We start from the raw sequence: 17,761 nt of genomic DNA on the forward strand, positions 1-17,761 counted from the left end.
TTAAAGTTTTCAGTATCTTAACGTGTAAAACCTCGCATTTAAATCTCTCCAGCATTCTTAACCCTTTAGCAAAGAGAGGCTGGAAACACGAAATATTATTACATTCAATCTAAAATTTACAAGGACGGAGACTTAAGAAATGAAACCAGCCAAAACGATTCAATAAATAGGTCTAATTGTCCTCCTAACCAAGGTCTTCCATCTCTTGAGCGAGGGAACATGTGGAGAGCTTGCTACTTCTAGAATGGCTACTTTGTCGTCTACAGCTTGCGCATTGCGATGTGCTAAAGGTATGAATTTCAGCTTTATTGTCCAGCCATTCATAGATTGAAAATTATCTCTCTCTCTCTCTCTCTCTCTCTCTCTCTCTCTCTCTCTCTCTCTCTCTCTCTCTCTCTCTCTCTCTCTCCTCCTTGTGATAGAATAAAAAAAACAGGTAAAAAATCCCAAACATGAGCAAGAGTGATTAACATAATTCTCATGTTTCTTCTTCTTGGTGAATTTAACGATTTTTGCCTATTCATTTATCGCCTCCAACACTTTACATATTTTCTAGGGTTAGTTTACGATAAAATTTGTAAATATATAGACGAGCAGACAAAAATAAGCAGAACATACCGTATAGAGAGAGAGAGAGAGAGAGAGAGAGAGAGAGAGAGAGAGAGAGAGAGAGAGAGAGAGAGAGAGAGGGGGGGTTTAAAAAATAAAACGGATAGTTTACTTATGGGGTACCCATTTAATTACTTTTCTTCAAAAATTATATGAGTGGTTTAATTTATTTTTCCATATAAATTGTCCATTTTCTTTGATTAATTTACAAGATAATCAAAGAAAATTGACAAATTATATGGGATACTAAACTAAACCACCCACCATAAAGTTCATGAAGAAAAGAGTAAATAAAGGGGTACCCCGGTAAGGAAAGGATTGCCAACGGAACCAGATGAGGTTGAATAAATATATAAAATGGTATTTGTAGCAATAAATAAATTTTTTTCACTAAAAAAACTATTTGAAACAAGAAACACACACATTCTCCGAGACAAAAATACAACAATCTGTATTTTCCAAATTCCAAACCAGAGGCTGTCAGTCACGTTCCTTCTTAAGTTTAACCCACCAAACACCATTACAAACTATGGTTACTATAAAATACTCGTTTTCAAAGCATTTTTACAATCTACAGTACGTGTTTTTTTATCAAGACTCAAATAAGAGTGAAACTTAATGAAAATTAATCATTTGTGTTTAGAATACAAAATGTATCAAATAACCTTTCTCTATCTCAAAGACTTTAAGTAAGTAAATTGAGAATTGACATTTGTTAACGCTTCTTATATAAACCTTTAATGGAGAACTTTGGCATAAATTATTAAGTCTTTTTACTGGGACTGCAGATGGTCTGTGTGTTGGTTTTAGTGTCGGGAATTTCGAACTGATCAATCGAAATTCCCGCCATTTGACTCCACCTACGTTGCGTCAAATTGGAGGTAGAGGAGAGAACTCGCGGGCGAAGGAATGTGGTTCAAGACGAGAATATTTTAGAACCAAAAGAGCAACCGCCCTGTAGGGGAGGCGCTGAGGCTAAAGAAATCGACCACTTGTAATTTGAGATTAAGAAATATAATGTCATTTTATTGTACCATGATAAAAAAAATCCAATCTAGAAATTTAGGTTCAGGAAAAAATGCGGGAAAAAGGTGACGTCGGGGGTTGCAGAGGCCAGCTCTGCCTCTTTGATCCAACGTCCCTAACCACAGTAAGTCCTTAATTGTTCTCTATCCCCCCTAGTGTACCCAGGTCGGTTTCCATATAGGTTTTGCTAGAGTTGTGTAAAATTTGTATCTGTAAATATTTCATCGATCCTTGTGCCAGGGGATCAGAATTGTTTTGTAAAATACGTAAAAAGGTCTCGGTAAGGCGTTTATCGAGGAAACTTACTAAATGTTTAATTGATTTTGCTTAATTTTGAGTCCGGTGCGGACTTAGTTTTTTTTTCAGTGACGCACATGTTCATTAAGTCAAGTGTCTCTTTGTATGTCGAGTAAAGGTTTATTTTTTGTATTTCTCTCATATTAGATGATTATTTTTATAATATATTTGTTAAAATATAGCTGTATTCTACTTAATTCCCGAATGGTTTTGAGAGGCTAGCCCTTAGGGCCTTGTGATCCGCCCAGTACATCGGGCAATTTAGTAAACCGGTGAAATTTTGCCACATTTGGTCCTTCGAACCGGATCACAAGCGCCTCCCAGAGCCGGACAGGACTAAATTAGAATATGAGCTTTTGAGGGTGGGAGAAAAGTAACAATTAAAGGTCGTCTACGTCCCGATGTGCGATCGCCCACGTGGGTCAGTTTCATTGAGTCCCTTCCTAATGTAAAATTACCTTTCTTTCCTTGCTTTGCCAACCCCCCCCCCCCTCCCAAACGTAAAGTAAAGTTAATTAAGATGGCGGTGGCCACGATCGTGCACATCGAGGCGTCGATGGGCCTAATAAACGACTTACTTAGCGAAACGCAAAGAACTCTATTAGAGACCTACTCTGAGTCCGTTTACCAGAATTTGGTAACGGAGTTGCAGGTAGAGGTCCGACAGCTAAGAAAGCTATACAAAAGCCAGTGTGTGGAACTAGAGTCTAGTATTAAAGCCCGAATCAGGCACACATTAGGTGAAGCTACACGCGCTTCTACCCTACTGTATAATAGGATAGACAAAATGAAAAGCACTTCAACGGGGAATGTTGCCCTCCCCAGGTTGAAGCCGCTGCCTCTCCCCACGTTTGAAGGGGAAGTGCAAGAGTACGCATCGTACCGTGAACTATTCACAATCCACGTGGATAGAAGAGCTGATTTAGACGAAGTGTCTAAATTCACATATTTGCTGGGGACGTTGGGCAAAGAGCCACTTAGAATCATCAAATCTCTAAGTGTAACCGCCGCGAACTATAGTGTAGCATTAGACCTATTAGATAAGCAATATGGCAACGTGCACCAGATACTCGTGATTCAGCACCGTAAATTAGCCAACATCTTTGTGCCGTCACTAAACCCAGTAGAATTCAAAAGGTTCCGTTTTGAGTTGACCATCATAATTGAACAAATCAAAAGACTGAGTGCCAATGACATAGGCCAGGGCATGGTCATGAGCCTCATTAATCAAAAACTGTCAGAGGGAAAGCTCTACCGCAAAGTGGTTGAGCATTTGAGAAAGTGTGACTATACGTTGGACGAGTTTTTTGAGGCAATAGAATTTATTGTGAGAATGCTAGAAGACGATGCGTTGCAGAGAGGCGATAGTCTTGAGAGTGACAAAAGACCAGACAGTAGTGTAACACCGAAAACCCATCCCATCCACAATAATTCCTGCCCATTTTGTAGCGAACGGCACACGCCTCACGGATGTCGCCAAGTGACTGGCGTAGCTGCTAGACGTCGCATTTTGCTGAAAAGGGGTCTTTGTTTTAATTGTACGAAATCAGGCCATCGTAGCGATAAATGTCCCGTTTCAAATTCCTGTAGAAACTGTAATGCTAAGCACCACACTGCAATTTGCGATGCGGGTAGACCGCAATCGATCCTTAGTCATACTAATAGTCAAACAACGACGTCCCACCCCGTAGTGAATGCGACGCCTCAGCAGCCCAAAGGTTTCCCCCGACCACCCCACACTAAAGTAGAGGCTAAACCATGCACAAGCGCAAAGATCGCGCAGAGGTCTGATGTGGACCTCCCATGCACTATCTTGCCAACAGCCATGGCATGTATCCAACTAAGGCAAGGTAGTAAGCGAGTCCGCCTATTCCTCGACTCAGGAAGCCAGAGGAGCTTCATCTCAGCAAAAATTGCCCGTCAATTAGGCCTACCGGTGGTAGGACGAGTATCCTTAGATATAGCTCCATTTGGTTCAGAGGAAATAAGCGGACAATACGATGTATTAAGTTGCAGGGTTGAAATGGGGAAAAGAATCGTGCGTATGAAGTTAGTGGCACACGAACACGTGGACGTACCGATACATAACGCGGGTTATGTAAAGGTCAGACAGCATCTGTTGAGCAAGGGAGTCACGTTAGCCGATCCAGCAAACCAATCAGATACCATGAAAAACGTACACATATTAGTAGGGGCTGATTATTTTAGCTATTTTATCATAGGTGTTGAAAAAGTAGATGGGATAAATCTTTTCTTGACTCATAATGGTATGTCCCCATACGGGAAGGTGCCACAGTGGCTATTCCAAGGGGAAAAGGTCGAACAAGTAAGAACGTTGAGAGTGTGCAGAATCACGAACGAGTCATATCTGTGTGAAGTAGACGAGTGGTGGCGTTTAGACCGTGTTGGCATCGCCCCATCTGAGCAATACACTGTTCGCAAGGCCGAGGCCGTGCGAAAGGTATCGCAAAGCGTTGTGAGAAAACCTGAGGGATATCAGGTTAGCCTACCATTCGGGTCGGATACTAGGCCAGAAACAAATTATCGTAACGCTGTGGCGCAGTTAGAGTCGTTGCAGACCAAATTCAGAAAGGGTAGGAAATATTTTGAACAATATCAGGGAGTGATAGATAAATATATCGAAGCAGGTTTTATATCTGAGGTGAAAAATCCCATAGTGGAAGGTTATTACATGCCGCACTTTGGAGTTAAGAAACACAGCCGTACCACCCCCCTTAGAATCGTGTTCAATGCCTCGGCAAAGTCAAAGGGTTGTAAGTCATTGAATGAATGTCTCTTACCTGGGCCCAATTTGGTAGAGGTAGCATATAGTTTAATCATAAGGTTTAAGTTAAACCGATATGCCATGTTAGCCGACATAAGTAAAGCATTCCATCGTGTTTTGCTAGATCCTCGTGATGCCAAATACAAACGATTTCTGTGGCGCGAGGCAGCTGGTCGAGCGCTTACCTTCGCCTTTAGAGTCGTGGTGTTAGGCATCACAGCTAGTCCATTTTTGCTACATCAGATATTAAATTGTCATTTTAAAGAGGAAGGCCGGCCAGATTTAGTAAAATCTTTTTATGTCGATAACTATCTGGCCACATTTGAGGATTTAGAACATATGAGGCAAGAGCATGAGTCTGTTAATAACATCTTAAAAGGGGCGGGTATGCCCTTGGAAGGGTGGGCAAGCAATCACTTGGCCTTCGATAGCGAGAAACAGTGGAATGAGCCTGTGAGTGTGAGCGTGCTCGGGCTGCGATGGGCCCGGGACGTGAACAAATTGTGCTTGAAAGAAAGTAAGAAGATCTGTGAGTTGGGGGAGGGATGGGTGCCTACGAAGCGTAGGGTACTTTCCCTGTTAGTCTCCATTTACGATCCGATAGGTTTGATAAGCCCATTATTTGTAAAGGGAAAACTTTTCCTCCAACAACTATGGGAGGATAATGTAGGTTGGGATGACGTGTTAGGAGAAGAAAAGGCTAAACAGGCAAGTGAATTGTTGAATGATTTGAAAGCGGTGAGCGACATCACCTTTCAAAGATCGATAGGAAAAAGGGGTTTAGAACTCCATGTGTTCACTGATGCCAGCAGTAAGGCATATGGAGTAGTGGCATATACCAGGGACGATTGCAAACGGGTAAGTTTGGTTACAAGCAAAATGAAGATCACTCCGAAAGGGATGAGCAAACTGACGATCCCCAAGCTAGAGCTACTGGCCTTGTTGTTAGGCAGCAGACTAGCAAGAACACTCAAGGAACTGATCGAGCCACGGGAAATAGTAATGTGGATTGACAGCAAGGTAACGTTGGCATGGGTAGCATCTCCCGATGCCAGGTCTCATAAAAATGTGTTTGTTTCTAACAGAGTGGCAGAGATTGTTTTTATTCAGCAGGTTTGTAGTTTCAGTCTGAACCATGTCCCTAGTCATCAGAACCCTGCCGATATCCTATCCAGAAGTGCAACGACTCGACAATTGCAAGTTAACTCCCTGTGTAGGAACGGTCCAGAATTCCTCAGGACCACGGGAAAGCCTGTTCCTTGCAAGGAGGAAGATCCACTACATCAAACTCATGTAGTAGCGGCGGTACAGGAGTTAAGGGAGGAGATGTGTCCTACCCCCCCCCCCCCCCCCCAGGCGAGATTTGGGACATCCTGAAAAGGGAAGTAGGGTTCCAATTCTTGTTGAGAGTAGTCAGACTAATTTTAAAGTTTACAAAGATAGAACGGCATCCATTCAGTATTGTTGTCCAATAAGAGCAAAAACATTATTTGCCTACCATTTATGCCTACTTAGAGGGCGGAGTCAGACCCCCTCGTGAAGTTGCTAATTTTGTCAGACAATTGAATCTAGTCTTAGTAGATAATCTCATCTGCACCAGGGGACGAGTGTCTCACGTAGGAGAAACTGATCAGTTAATTCTCTTGCCAGCCAAAGGGCATTTAGTTAGGATGTATTTAAATTATTTACATCAGTTACATTTGCATTATGGGGTGAATACTCTAATAGGTATCTTTCAACAGAAATGTTGGGTGGCGGGTCTACGTTCCATTGCAAAGCGAACCGTGCGGCAATGCCCCGAATGCAAGCTAGCCTTCCAAACTCTCACGAAACAGCCACCCCCTCCCCCCCCTGCCAAAGGAAAGGATCACCCTCACAAAACCCTTCACAGCGGTCGGAGTGGACTACACAGCAGCCATACAGACCGAAACGCGGCCAGGATACATACTCATCATAACCTGCATGGCTAGCAGAGCCGTGTACCTTGACCTTTGTCCCTCTTTGGAAGCAGAAGAATTCGTGTTAGCACTAAGACGATTTAGTGCCACCCATGGTGCCCCGCAGCTCATCATGTCCGATAACCATCAAACCTTCAAGGCTGCCAGCCACCTCCTTTAGGGACTTTACGAAGAAGATGAAGTCCAGCAATTCTTGAGGAAAACTGGCATAAAGTGGCGGTTTCAGACGCCGCGTGCACCTTGGAAAGGTGGGTTCTTCGAGCGTTTGATAGGAGTAACGAAACGGACCCTCCAGATAGCCCTCGGAAAGAAGTACCTGCCGGACGCCCACGTGCTAACCCTCGTGAAAGAAGCAGAAGCAGTGGTGAACAATCGGCTGCTTATGTACAGTGGTGACGAGCGCGAGGATGAAGTCCTCACCCCCTCCCATTTGCTAAGAGGACACCAAGTCCACCTCATGGCACCAATCTTGCCGGACGACCATCTCAACGCAACCTTCACCTCTCGGAAGCTACGCGATCGTTACATAAGACTGACAGATTCATTGAAGGCCTTCCGAGAACGATGGAGAAGGGAATACTTGAGTGCCTTGAGAGCCCGGCACGACTGTCGGTCCGGGGAACCCTCCAAGCTGTACCCCGGAGACATCGTGCTAGTTAGACAAGAGAATAAGAAAAGACCTACATGGCCTCTTGGACGTGTCGTGGAGACGTATCCTGACGACGACAGAATTGTGCGTTCTGCTAAAGTGTTGTTCAAGGGTGTCGAGTCGCTGCGAGCTGTCAGCCTCCTGGTTCCCCTAGAAATAGCCCCCTCTGAGGATGACGATGGAGGAGAAGACGACGTCGGCGAGGACGGAGAAGAGAGCGCGTACAGTTCGACAGCAGGAATGCCAGGGATAGTGGAGACGTCTGGGGATGACCAAGATATGGCACCAGCTACGACAACTCAACAACCAGCCACAGGAACGGACAACAACGACGAGAAAGGTGAGAACTATGCAGTTAGTGAGAGAAGTGAAAATGAAACTGAATCAGAGCAGACGACACAAGGACGTTCTGCACGCCCATTGAGAAGGGCTGCCGCGAAACAGCGAGAACTGATGGACTGTTTGCTGAAAGGTGACGATATATAAAACGTAGCTGTAAACAATGAGTGAAAAAGGGGAGTGTCCTATCTGGAAGGAAAGGAGGGTGGAGTTTGTGAGGTGTGCATGAATCTGCGGAAGTTGGAAGTGCGTAGGGTGTGGAGAACGGGGACGGGATGGTCTCTCGTGCGTACAGACCGAGCGTTGCACAGAACCAGCCCCTCCCTCTTGTACTCCATCAAGTAATAGACTGTATGTAGCAGCGCTATATAAGTATCGATTAATGTGAGTAAAGGCAGACTGAACTTGGTATTATGTGAATACGTTTCAATTGCTATTTTCTGATTGTCTTAGGCCCATTGCCTAATTGTCTTTGCATTTGAATTGTCATGTATGCATTTCCATTGCTATTTTTTGCCATTTTCTGATTGTCTTAGGCCCATTGCCTAATTCCCTTTGCATTTGAATTGTTATGTATGCAATTCCATTGCTATTTTTTGACATTTTCTGATTGTCTTAGGCCCATTGCCTAAATGCCTTTGCATTCGAATTGTTATTTATGCATTCCCATTGCTATTTTTGGTTTGATTTGGGCCTATAGCCTACTTGCTTTGCCATTTGAATTCTGTAATATGTAAGTGTACATTACCTCTAATTTCTGCTGTTCCTTATGTGTCTTATAAACGAGCACATTTCATTGCCTAATTTGAGCTGTTGTATGGCTATATGTAGATTATTAATTGTGTTTATTGCCCCGGGGTAACATTGCTATGTGTTGTAAATTATGTGTACTCTGTTCGAGTCGTTGCGGAGCGCTACGTAGCGAGCCTAACAGAGTCTTGGAGTAAGTCACTCCCCCCACCGCAAGTCCAGCCTTGTCCAATTGACCGACGTTTCATCGCTCCTTCATTTTGGGGCGTGGAGGATGTCGGGAATTTCGAACTGATCAATCGAAATTCCCGCCATTTGACTCCACCTACGTTGCGTCAAATTGGAGGTAAAGGAGAGAACTCGCGGGCGAAGGAATGTGGTTCAAGACGAGAATATTTTAGAACCAAAAGAGCAACCGCCTGGTAGGGGAGGCGCTGAGGCTAAAGAAATCGACCACTTGTAATTTGAGATTAAGAAATATAATGTCATTTTATTGTAACATGATAAAAAAATCCAATCTAGAAATTTAGGTTCAGGAAAAAATGCGGGAAAAAGGTGACGTCGGGGGTTGCAGAGGCCAGCTCTGCCTCTTTGATCCGACGTCCCCAACCACAGTAAGTCCTTAATTGTTCTCTCCCCCCCCCCCCCCCCCCCTAGTGTACCCAGGTCGGTTTCCATATAGGTATTGCTAGAGTTGTGTAAAATTTGTATCTGTAAATATTTCATCGAACCTTGTGCCAGGGGATCAGAATTGTTTTGTAAAATACGTAAAAAGGTCTCGGTAAGGCGTTTATCGAGGAAACTTACTAAATGTTTAATTGATTTTGCCTAATTTTGAGTCCGGTGCGGACTTAGTTTTTTTTCAGTAACGCACATGTTCATTAAGTCAAGTGTCTCTTTGTATGTCGAGTAAAGGTTTATTTTTTGTATTTCTCTCGTATTAGATTATTATTTTTATAATATATTTGTTAAAATATAGCCGTATTCTACTTAATTCCCGAATGGTTTTGAGAGGCTAGCCCTTAAGGCCTTGTGATCCGCCCAGTACATCGGGCAATTCAGTAAACCGGTGAAATTTCGCCACATTTAGCGTAGATGTTCTCAAAACAAACGGTGTTTTATGTTAGTCTTTTGGAAGAGATTCGTCATGTTCACATGAAGCCATTAAATTTCTGCTTTTCACTTGGTAAGACTTTTGAAACTATAGTCTGGCCTATTCTTTACATACTCTCCTCTGCCCTCATACACCTGACAACACTGAGACTACCCAACAATTCTTTTTCACCCATGGGGTTACTGCACTGTAATTGATCAGTAGCCACTTTCCTCTAGGTAAGGGTAGAAGAGACTTTAGCTATGGTAAGCAGCTCTTCTAGGAGAAGGACATTCCAAAATCAAACCATTGTTCTCTAGTCTTGGATAGTGCCATAGCCTCTGTACCATGGTCTTCCAATGTCTTGGGTTAGAGTTCTCTTGCATGAGGGTACACTCAGGCTAACTATTCTATCTTATTTCTCTTCCTCTTGTTTAGGTAAAGTTTTAATAGTTTATATGGGAATTATTTATTCTAATGTTACTGTACTTTAAATATATTTTTCTTTTTTTTCCTTTCCTCCCTGGGCTATTTTCCATGTTGGGGCCCCTGGGCTTATAGCATCGTGCTTTTCCAACAGGGGTTGTAGCTTAGCAAGTGATAATAATAATAATAATAATAATAATAATAATAGCAACAGCAATAACAGCAACAACAATAACAGCAACAACAATAATAATAATAATAATAATAATAATAATAATAATAATAATAATAATATCAAGAAGCTAACGATAATTCCATTAAACTATGCATATCTCTATGACGTTTTCTCTCTGCCTACCTAAACAATCATTCTCAAATTTCTATAAATTACCGAGAAAACAAGTAGGCTTACGCCCAATTGAAAATGCACGAAATAATCGCTAGAAAAGTCCTAAAATCCTTTAAGTATATTTCTCCAGGAGACATTTGGACTCTCGCATTAAGAAGGATAAACGGAAAAGGTAGACTTCCTATAATGACTTCAAGTAGAAGCCGACAGAGAATGCCTACCACATTCCTCCATATGATTATTTCAAGTCACATTTCATAGATTTATATTTAAAAAATAAAGTAAAAAGTACCAAAATTTAAAATTTTTTAAAATATGTGGACTGCCAATTGTACTTAATACCCGATAATGTACCAAATTTGGTTAACACATACCGAAAAACGTAACCATGTAGGCCTAATCCCGGGTGCCCAATCCTATAGTCCATTTTTTTTAGCGATGCAGATTAACACCGACTCGCAGCGGTGCTCTTTAAGCTCGGAAAAGTTTCCTGATCGCTGATTGGTTAGAATTATCTCGTCCAACCAATCAGCGATCAGGAAACTTTCCCGAGCTAAAAGGGCACCGCTGCGAGTCGGTGCAAATCTGCATCGCTAAAAGAAATTGACTATAGTGAGCTACAAGCGTGTGTGGGCATTTTTTTCACAGGACAATAGCGCCCTTCGAATCCTGCAGGACAATAGCGCCCTTCGAATCCTGCAGGACAATAGCGCCCTTCGAATCCTGTAGGACAAACCGTAGGGTCAATCCTCTGTGCGTACTGTATGGCGGGCTTCAAAATGGAGTTTTGTCTTTCTCTTTCGTTTTCCGAGGATTGAGAGCGTGAGAGACGCTTGGCTCAATCTACTCCTAGGCCTATTTTGCGCAAATATGTACGTTATAATGGATAGAAAAAACCCTCAAAATTAGGCCTAGTCCGAGAAAGATACTGCTATCACTTTGCGTAGCTTTAGCCCCAGGTGCTACAAATATTGCCTCTAACTCGAGCTTTTAATTCAGTAATTATGCGTTTTACGTGTTATATATATATATATATATATATATATATATATATATATATATATATATATATATATATATATATATATATATATATGCAAAAGAACCACAGGGAAAATGAAAATATGAAATATACCATTAAGTCCTGACTAGTTCCTCTGAAGAAGTATCACGAAACTAGTCAGGACTTGATCGGTATATTTCGTATTTTCATTTTCCCTGTGGTTCTTCTGCATCTCAGCATCACTTTTTCCTGTAATTTTTACGCATATATATATATATATATATATATATATATAATATATATATATATATATATATATATATATATATATATATATATATATAACACGTAAAACGTATAATTATAAACTTGAAAAGTTGGCTGAATTTAGCGAGTTAATCGCCAACATAAAAACCCACCAAATTTCTCTCCGACATTGAAGTAAACCAGTCGCTTTGCTGACCGTTTCCGTAAGATAATTCTCTTTTCATAATGATTAGACATTTTCAGAATAGTTCTTAGGACGATTAAGAACCCATTTCTAATATAAATTGAACGATGGTATATGGGATTGCTTATAACATTTACTGAAGGTAAAGAAGAAGAAGAAGAAGAAGAAGAAGACAAATTGTAAATAGACTTGCACGAATGACGAATGGTACGGTCTGGGAATAAACGGAAATGAACTATAACAAGAATGCTCTCTCTCTCTCTCTCTCTCTCTCTCTCTCTCTCTCTCTCTCTCTCTCTCTCTCTCTCTCTCTCTCTCTCTCCGGTCATTAATATAGGAAAGAATTTCCACGAATGGAGTCAAAATGAACGGAGAATAAAGAAATCTTGGAAGAGGCCAGATCGTTTTCAGCGTCAAATTCATCCTGTTTTCCTTCAGAATTCATCCTATTTTCCTTCAGAATTTACCCTGTTTTCCTTCATAATTCATCCTATTTTCCTTAAGAATTCATCCTATTTTCCTTCAGCCTTCGAAGACACTTTGAAGATTCCTATCGATCAGAAACATTTGTGATTACTTATTATTTCGACTATTTCCTTAATTGTTAACACGAATATAAATGAAATTCATGCTGAAGATGAACATTACTTTCTGGGAATGAACGAAGATTAATGAAGACTTTCCAAAAAATGATCTCCGAGTTAGATTTGTCTCAGAAGCGTCTTCGCTGATAGAAAGAAAACCATGAATAAATCTTTCCCGTTGCTATCGATTTTTTTATTAATTCATCTCTGCATTTCTTTATTTTGTGGATAAATAGTTTTTCATCTCTCTCTCTCTCTCTCTCTCTCTCCTCTCTCTCTCTCTCTCTCTCTCTCTCTCTCTCTCTCTTAACCGGAGACTTTTTGGCTCTGGCATTTCGATTGAAGACAAGCAAAGATTTAGAGAGTAGTGGATTTCTCTCTGTCGAAGCAAACACAGAGACACTCTCTCTCTCTCTCTCTCTCCTCTCTCTCTCTCTCTCTCTCTCTCTCTCTCTCTCTCCTCTCTCTCTCTCTCTCTTTCTCTCTCTCTCTCTCTCTGACATTTTTTAATAATAAGGTTTATTTGGGTGCTATGGTAGTTAATAGTAATTATGGCTTACGTAAGTACCCTTTTGTCCTGTTGTTCACAAGTTGTATCTGTCTGTGCTAGCCTAACAAGAGTTGGGAGGGATGTAGACAGATTGATATCTATTTATAAAAGAAATCCAGTAAGTAACAGATTAATTTCATTATATTCAAATAGTTTATTATCGTCGTATAGAGCAATTGACTGGATATATACCCTACACCGATTTTTATGCCTATCGTGGCTGTGGGCAACTCGTAAAATTACAAGTGGAGAATCTGAGTGCCCATCCCAAGACTGTGAGACGAATCAAAGAAACCAGTGTCTAGTTTGTAAAAAAGAAAACTGTATATGCCAATGGGCAGAATGTGAGACAGTTCACTTCATAAACGAATGCCCACATTGTGAAAATAAACGGTGCAAAAACTGTGAGACGAATCAAAGAAACCAGTGTCTAGTTTGTAAAAAAGAAAACTGTATATGCCAATGGGCAGAATGTGAGACAGTTCACTTCATAAACGAATGCCCACATTGTGAAAATAAACAGTGCAAATGTGCACCACAGGAAATTCGAGATAAATTTTCCTAAATCTAAGAGGGGAAGAAATGGACATCAACGAAGGTCCCTGCATTGTAACTCTACGAGAGTCGCAGTTCTGTGAGAAAGCCAAGGAAAACGAGGATCTGAGCAAACTGCTACGCAAGTTACGGGCAACTTATGCCCTGGTCGAATTTGACTGGGGTAGTAGGAAGCGATATTTCGCAGGCGGAATCAGTTTGGACCATGCTGTTAAAGAGTGGGCAGTACCATTTTACTGGGAAAAACTTCCATCAGATAAGGGATGTGTAGTAGGCACCTACTACTTCTCAAACCTGGCACCACGTCAGGTTTGGGAAGCAATTACGGACTTGCACAATCCCTGGAACTTGCGTCGGTATATTTTTTTCAGAAATAACTGCCAGATGATGGCACGCAATTTGCTAGAAAATCTTGGTCTCCACATCTCCAGATATAATCGTGTCCCACTGGTGAATCCCCGACGGCGAGGAGAAAAAAACGTGAAGATTGAACGTTTCAAGTGCTCTTTTGTAACATCTTCAAATAACTACAAATTTACCTCGTCAGTGAGTGACACGCCTGAATGCAATATGTGTTATATGCAAGGGAATGACTGGAAAAACGTCACACTCGACTTAGATGAAAATTTGGGCGAGATTCTGGAATGCCATTTAGGGGAGAGTTTAAGCTGTGCAGCGGAGGAGAGCATTGAAAAAATAAAGCTCTTAAGACAGGAGGCAAATCAGAAAGCAAATGAAAAGGAAAGAAATGAGAAGAGGAAGAAGATTAAAAAGAAAGAAGAAAAGTTTAATAAAAAGATTGTGAAGGACAATGGAAATAAGAAAAATAAGAATCCGGAAGAGAGGGAGAATCGGAAGGAAAAAACGACCACCACTCGTATTGAAGAACTAGAGAGGGAAATAGCAGAATTGAGAAGAGAAAAGGAGGATCTGCAGGAGGAAAATAGATATTTAAAGGATTGTCTCAGGAGACAAGACAGACACAAGCGTAAAAAATTGTGGAAAAATAGAAAGGAAATCAAACCACTCAAGAAGGACCTTCTAAGAGAAGAGCCAATCAATGATCTTTTGATGAGGCTATTTACACAGGAGGAGAGGATCAAAGAAAAGAAGGAGCATATTCAGAAAAGACGGATATACAATTGGGAGGGCATTGACCGAACTTCGAAAAGCTCTCCAGAAAAGACCAAAACACACCAGTTAACCAATGAGTTTTATTACGCATACGAATTTGATGTAGATATGAAAAAATACGATGGTAAAAATGAAATTATTAGATGTGAATGTCGTCATCATGATAAAAGTGAAAGTCGTAGATTTGAATATATTTCGGTGTCTCAACGCTCAGCGAGGAAGAGTAAGCACCCCGTCGAAGTGTTCGGTGTTAGGTTAGGCTGCGGAAGGTGTTTTTTGCTTCGGATTTTCAACCGAATCGATGCTATCAGGAAGTTCATCAAAAGTCGGCCAATCTCCATCATTTGTGGACCTAAATTTGTTATTGTGCCTTTGGATAAGGAGGAGGAGGAGAAATAGAGAATAGAGAGGAAACCCAGAAAAAGGAATATCAAGAATCAGGAGGAAGAGATGGAGAATGGAAAGAAGAGGATTAAGAAAAATAAGAATCAGGAGGAAAAGAAGAAAGGAAAGAAGATTAAGAAAAATAAGAATCAGGAGGAAAAGAAGAAAGGAAAGAAGATTAAGAAAAATAAGAATCAGGAGGAAAAGAAGAAAGGAAAGAAGATTAAGAAAAATAAGAATCAGGAGGAAAAGAAGAAAGGAAAGAAGAAAATTGAGAAAAATAAGAATCAGGAGGAAAAGAAGAAAGGAAAGAAGAAGATGAAGAAAAAAATACAAGAATCAGGAGGAAGATATGGAGAACGAAAAAGAGGAGACTCAGAAACAAGTTAATAGCAAGAATCAGAAGGAGAAAATAAACACCACTCGTATTGAGGAACTAGAGAGGGACATAGCAGAATTAAGAAGAGGATATGAGGATATGCGGGAGAAAAATATATATCTAAAGGATGGTCTCAGGAGACTTGACAGACACGTCTATACAAAATTGTGGAAAAAGAACAAGAAAATCAAAACACTTAAGGCGGAGATTCTAAGAGCCACAGCAAATCAATAATCTTTTGATAGGGCAATATTTACAGAAGAAGGGGAACAAGGGAAAGAAGGAGAAATAAAGAGATAACTGCAACAAAAATCAAATGAAGAGGAAAAAAGAAAAAAAAGAGCGTGTTCATAAAGTACATAACAAGAAGAATCAGATGGATAGGGAGAATGGAATAATTTACAAGATGGACTCAGCAGAGGGAAGAAGTCTCACTTATTCCAGTATGCAGTGTTCTTTGATAAAGATTCACCTGTACTGTTTCTTTATCAAGTGGACAAATGCAGAAAAAATAAGTGTGGCCTCTTTCAGTATGCTCCCCTGAAATAGATTCCAATGTACTGGAATACTGGAAAAAAGGTTTTTGGGTTTGTTATTGTACCTATGAACCTTCTGGATCAAGAGAGTGCCAAGTGCATTCCAGCCTTCCAGGTAAAAGTGAATAATTTACAAGATGGACTCAGTAAAGGGAAGAAGTCTCACTTATTCCAGTATGCAGTGTTCTTTGATAAAGATTCACCTGTACTGTTTCTTTATCAAGTAGACAAATGCAGAAAAAATAAGTGTGGCCTCTTTTAATACGCTCCCCTGAAGGAGATTCCAATGTACAGGAATACTGGAAGAAAAGTTTTTAAGTTTGTTATTATACCTATGAACCTTCTGGATCAAGAGAGTGCCAAGTCCATTCCAGCCTTCCAGGTAAAAGTGAATAATTTACAGGATGTACTCAGCAGAGGGAAGAAGTCCGACTTGTTCCAGTGTGCAGTGTTCCATAATAAAGATTCAATTGTACTGTTTATTTATCATGTGGACAAATGCAGAAAAAATAAGTGAGACCTCTTTTAGTACGCTCCCTTGAAGGAGATTCCAAAGTAATGGAATCCTGGAAGAAAAGCTTTTGGGTTTGTTTTGGTACCTATTAACCATCTGGATCGAAACCATTGAGAGACAAGCTCTAAATGCCAAGTGTATTAAAGCCTTCCAGGTAAAAGGGAATAATCTATAACATAGACTCAGCAGAGGAAAGAAGTCTCACTTATTCCTGTATGCAATGTTCTGTGATAAAGATTCACTTGTACTGTTTTTTTATCATGTGGGGAAAATGCAGGAAAAATAAGTGTGACCTCTTTTAGTACGTTCCCCTGAAGGAGATTCCAATGTACCGAAATACTGGAAGAAAAAGTTTTTGGCTTGTTATGGTACCTATTAACCTTCAGGATCAAAACCGATTGAGAGACAAGCTCTCAATGCCAAGTGTATTCCAGCCTTCCAAGTAAAAGCGAATAATCTACAAGATGGACTCAGTGAAGGGAAGAAGTCTCACTTGTTCCAGTATGCAGTGTTTCTTGATAAATATTCACTTGTACTGTTTCTTTATCATGTGAAAAAATGCAGAAAAAATAAGTGTTACCTCTTTTAGTATGCTCCCCTAAAATAGATTCCAATATTCCAATATGGTACCTATAAACCTTCTGGATCAAGAGAGTGCCAAGTGCATTCCAGCCTTCCGGGTAAAAGTGAATAATTTACATGATGGACTCAGCAGAGGGAAGAAGTCTCACTTGTTCCAGTGTGCAGTGTTCCATAATAAAGATTCACTTGTACTGTTTCTTTATCATGTGGACAAATGTGGAAAAAATAAGTGTGACCTCTTTTAGTACGCTCCCCTGAAGGAGATTCCAAAGTAATGGAATCCTGGAAGAAAATTTTGTTGGCTTGTTATGGTACCTATTAACCCTCTGGATCAAAAAGCCATTGAGAGAAAAGCTCTCAATGCTAAATGTATTCCAGCCTTCCAGGTAAAAGCAAATAATCTACAAGATGGACTCAGTGGAGGGAAGAAGTCTCACTTGTTCCAGTATGCAGTGTTCCATAATAAAGCTTCACTTGTACTGTTTCTTTACCATGTGGACAAATGCAGAAAAAAATAAGTGTGACCTCTTTTAGTACGCTTCCCTGAAGGAGATTCCAATGTACCGCAATACTGGAAGAAAAGTTTTATGGCTTTTTATGGTACCTATTAACCTTCTGGATCAAAAGCCATTGAGAGACAAGTTCTCAATGCCAAGTGTATTCCATCCTACCAGGTAAAAGGGAATAATCTATAACATGGACTCAGCAGAGGAAAAAATCTTACTTGTTCCAGTATGCAGTGTTCCGTGATAAAGATTCACTTGTTCTGTTTCTTTATCATGTGGACAAATGCAGAAAAAATAAGTGT

The 17,761-nt window shown here is 40.6% G+C and overlaps 1 protein-coding gene across 1 annotated transcript; it reads left to right on the plus strand.

Annotated features, from left to right (window-relative positions):
• Nucleotides 1-13,451: 13,451 nt before the first annotated feature.
• LOC137633503 (uncharacterized) lies at nt 13,452-14,957 on the plus strand. Its single transcript, XM_068365798.1, has one exon. It carries the CDS (start codon nt 13,452-13,454, stop codon nt 14,955-14,957), a length of 1,506 nt encoding a protein of 501 aa, XP_068221899.1.
• Nucleotides 14,958-17,761: the final 2,804 nt, after the last annotated feature.

Source organism: Palaemon carinicauda, chromosome 43 (genome assembly GCF_036898095.1).
Source record: "Palaemon carinicauda isolate YSFRI2023 chromosome 43, ASM3689809v2, whole genome shotgun sequence".
Taxonomy (NCBI): domain Eukaryota; kingdom Metazoa; phylum Arthropoda; class Malacostraca; order Decapoda; family Palaemonidae; genus Palaemon; species Palaemon carinicauda.